Below are 4,266 nucleotides of genomic sequence, written 5' to 3'. Positions count from 1 at the left end.
CCTAAATCAAGGCACTCCACCCTATTACAGATACAAGCCTCAGTAATGAGATTCCTGAGGCTGTATGCTTCTAAAGTTGAATTGTGGTTTTTTCACGTTCCGCTTTCAAGAATGCAGAGATGTGGCTTTCCGAATCAACGAAGGCAGTTATGATCCTGTATTGTTGTTGTTATTACACCAATATGAAGAATATTGCAACAAACCTTCAATGGCAGCAGGCGCGCAAAAAAAAAAAAAAAAAAAAAAACCCAAGCTAAACAAAGGCTATCACTTTATGAATTGAGATGATACAAGGAAAAGGTACGGAGAGAACACACAACTGATTTAATTTATCTCTCTAAAACAAAATCCTTTGTTACTATTTATACACGCTATATATTAGACCCGACAACATGGCTCCAAAACCACAATAATTTGTTTAATTAATCAAAATCTTGGAATGTGCACTCTTTCCATCACTGGAAGGATTTTTGTTTGTGTGGAAAAAGTTAAAAGTTAAAAATACATCAGCTGTTTAGAACGCAGGGGAAAAGATCTACGAGATTTTAGCAGCGACACATTTCAGGCAACTTTTCTTCATGTCCTCGTTTTCTTTTCTCAGGCGTTCGTTTTCTTTACGAAGTTTGTTTAGTTCAATGAGCAACACCTCTTCTTTTGTCCTAGATTCCAAAGTGTGGCCTTCTCCGTTCAAGACATTAGGGATTTCCCCGCTAGAAGTTCTCGCGTAAGCATTACCGATTCCCTCAGACTCTTTCAATCTTATTTCCATGTTTTCCACACGCTCCTCAAGCATCATAAATTCACGAACAAGTTCACTTTTGCTCATTGAATGAAGATTCTCCACATGAACTTGTTCGTAAGCTTCTGTGAAGTCTTTCTCGAAGAACTTCTGCTCGTAAATTTCGTCCTCAGGTGATTCATTGTAGTCATCGTCAAAGTCTGAATCATCACAGGAGTTAGAAAGTTGTCTGTTTCGCATAGCACTTTCATGATCACTCCCTGACTGCATATGAACATGTGAACCTAAATCGGGTTCCGCCAAATCATGCTCCGCCATCAAATACTGTGTAGTGTTGTAAGGAGCAGTTGGTCTTCCTTTCGCGTTAAAGTACTGTTCGCGTAGTTTATTGGCTCTTTTCGTATCTCTTTCATCCCTTTGTCTTTTTTCTTCCCAGGAAAGTTTTGAATATGGAACATACCTTTTCCCTGGTTTGTTGTGATTACGTTTCGACCCTCGACGGTGTTTCTTGCGAATGGGCAAAGGTTTCCACCCTGTTGTATCCGACGGCTGCTCTCTTACGACAGGTTCGCTGCTTTCATGTTCTTTGCCATTGTCATCAATTTCAGCCTCTGCGTCAGCTGTTTCTCCTGCACTCTGTCCGCTTGTCCGTTCATCATCCCCTTCATTGCCATCTTGATCTACAGAAGCGCTCTGTGCTCGACCAGTGCCTGTAATTGTAGTGCACGTCTTGTGTTCTGATGTTGACGAGGAATCAATTTGTTCCGTCATTTGAGCCAAACAATGTAGACCTTTCTATCTCTGTGCTGTTTGGGAGATGATTTCTACGTTATCAAAACTGAAAGAAGAACGCTTTACGTTCTCGATGAGAGTAATATCCTACACTTTCTCTTCGTAAATAAAGTACACAACAATACAATTCCCTGCCAAGTACTGGAACGACAAGTGTTCGTCGTCTATTTTATTTGTTATCATTCATCTAACATGTGACCTACGATGCTTGTCTATGATTGGACAAAAGCTCGCGCAAAAACAATCTAAAGTGTAGTCACGTGAGAGGACTCGAGAGACGCGTGGGTGGGAATGTGGGTGGGTAGGTCGAGGGAGGTGTAGGCATACAAAACCCATAAATGACCAGGGGCCCGTTTCTCGAAAGTCCCGAAACTTTACGGGCTGTTTTCGGGTGTCACAATTCCCTTTGTATCTCAAGAACGGAGAGGATTTAAGTCGTCAAACTTCACAGCCATTTTGCTTTTTGTTGAAATCAGGAGCCATAATCCCTGATTATGGCTCTTGGTTGAAATCTGTTACTAGTAAAAGATCGGCTTTCCAGAACAAGCGGTTGACAGTTTTACAAATGGCTTTTCGGGCCCGAAAAGTTTTCCGGACTTTTGAGAAACGGGCTCCTGGGTACGATAGAATGAACGTTTTTTAGTGCATTTACAATGGCATGAAACTGAAAGTAATTCTATGACAAGCCTTGTGTTGTCACGCGCGGCATGGAGACGAGGTTTTAAAACACGACGCCTTTTGTTGCGAAAGTTAATTTAAAAAAAAAAAACGTATCTATGAACTTTTACGATCACTCTCGGCTTGTAGAAGATAGAAACTCTGAAGAAACAAAAATGTCTTATTTTCCTGGCCCACCGCAAGGATTTTTTCATTTCACAAGTATGTGCAACTTAAACAAAATATTAAGAAAGTCGGTACTACAGAATTTCCCTATTTCGGTAAAATGATCAATGTTTGCAGTGCCGATTCTGGTTTATTTCCATCTGAAATGTTAAGCATGCCTTTCTAAATCATGACAACGGTTTTAAAAATCACTGTAGAAAACGTTAGTTTTACGTAAAAAGGCTCTACTTCTTTCTTACTGTCGTAAGGTTTCTAAAAGAAAAGATCACGTAAAATAAAAGAGCAGTACAATAAATGAAGAAGACAAATAAGCCGATCACTAAATTAGCGAACAGACCACGCGGTCGGTAAATCACCTCTTTGTTCTAAACGAAAACGACTTTAATTAAGCGTACTAAATTGAAATCTTTAATAAACAAAGCGACTATGAGAACAACCACACTGTAAGCTGAATAATACCAGTCAAAAGGCCTATTGGTAACTGTAACTAATCAATGAATCATTCTTATCATTTCCTTTATGGTTAAATACCGAATTTAGAATTGCTCGTCACGCAACTAAATGTCACTACATAAACAGTTTCTACGGTAACCTCACAAGTAAAATATTTTCCAACACTTTGTCTCTAACTCGCAAGGCCCATTTAAATGACTTTCCATTTTTAGTTATAACTAAAATAAAGAAAAAGAAATACAGTAGAGATCAGGGGCGGATCCAGGATAAACTAGACACTGGGTTACCTGTGGTACGTGCAGTGTTCCAGGCAATTTTTTTCAAGTTGGGGGGTCATTAAGGCCATTTATTATATGGCTTGTGTTTGTAGCCGATATAACGCGCGCTCTGATTGGCTAATTGTGACTGAATTGTAGGGCATTATTCTCCTGTAATGCCCACGGGCCGATTACGGGCTTGCAAAAACAAAGCAAAAGGTAATTTAAAAACCTTATAATAAACTACTTACTAACCGAGCTAGCTCGAGCCGTACTTGGGAATATTGGCCCTCGGTCGTTTTTGTACGGACCGAGCGCAGCGAGGTCCGTACTGCCACGACCTCGGGCCAATATTCCCCAGTACGGCCCTCGCGCTGGGTTAGTAAGAAGTTATTAAGGGGTCACCCAGAAGTCATACCAGCAGAAAGGCCTTTTGGCTCACAGGTCCTCACACGTTCGTACGACGAAACAGATCCTTTTCTGAGGTTAAAAACCTGGCTACCGGCCTATACTCTTTTTCCTACTTTCCCAACCGCGAGAAAACCGCGGTAAATCAGCCATCGCCAAAAAAAGTTTTTTTTTCTCAAAAAATATTTAAAGTTAGGGGGAAAAAAATACATCATTTTAAAGCTAAGAAAATAAGCTTTCCAACAACATATAACTTATTTACAGACAACTGAAACATTTTATAAAAGCGAAAGTTGAACGAAAAAATTTAAGAAAAATAACAGTAAAATATGTTTTCCAGGCAAAATTTGGTCATTTTAGCGTTGATTACGAATTTTTGGATGCAAAACTAAAATTTTCTCCAATTTATCTGCTTTCTTGGACATAAATTCGACCGAAAACTGATGAGGCACGAATACTTTTAGATTTTTAGGAATAATCGGATTAGCTATCAATGCGTAATGTGATAATGCGATAAAAGTGTCAAATTTGCGACCCGAAATACGCGCAGAAGGCTCTGTGCACAAAGACACCACTTAGCAGGGGAGTGACAGGCAAGACTTTTACCGACACGGAAAAAAAGAAAAAAAAAAACACCCAACAAATGCCACCCTTTTTCCGACTGGGATTGCCATACTGGCAACCCAGTAATAATGACCGGTTTCCAAAACAACGAAAAAGTTTCTAGGGGGGTCCGAGGGCATGCTCAAACGGGATTTTATGGCAAAGAGGCAG

General features: G+C 39.9%; 1 protein-coding gene across 1 annotated transcript; it reads right to left on the bottom strand.

Annotated features, from left to right (window-relative positions):
- Positions 1-301: 301 nt before the first annotated feature.
- On the bottom strand, positions 302-1,510 carry LOC138042660 (protein HEXIM1-like). Its single transcript, XM_068888611.1, has one exon. It carries the CDS (start codon positions 1,508-1,510, stop codon positions 536-538), a length of 975 nt encoding a protein of 324 aa, XP_068744712.1. The 3' UTR covers positions 302-535.
- Positions 1,511-4,266: the final 2,756 nt, after the last annotated feature.

Source organism: Montipora capricornis, chromosome 1, assembly GCF_036669925.1.
Source record: "Montipora capricornis isolate CH-2021 chromosome 1, ASM3666992v2, whole genome shotgun sequence".
In the NCBI taxonomy this organism is placed as follows: domain Eukaryota; kingdom Metazoa; phylum Cnidaria; class Anthozoa; order Scleractinia; family Acroporidae; genus Montipora; species Montipora capricornis.
The sequence above is the reverse complement of the archived record's forward strand: the minus strand, read 5'-3'. Positions and strand labels throughout refer to the sequence as shown.

What these genes read in the sequence shown, in the direction of transcription:
- LOC138042660 (XM_068888611.1), bottom strand. Translation starts at nt 1,510, where the DNA reads ATGACGGAACAAATTGATTCCTCGTCAACATCAGAACACAAGACGTGC.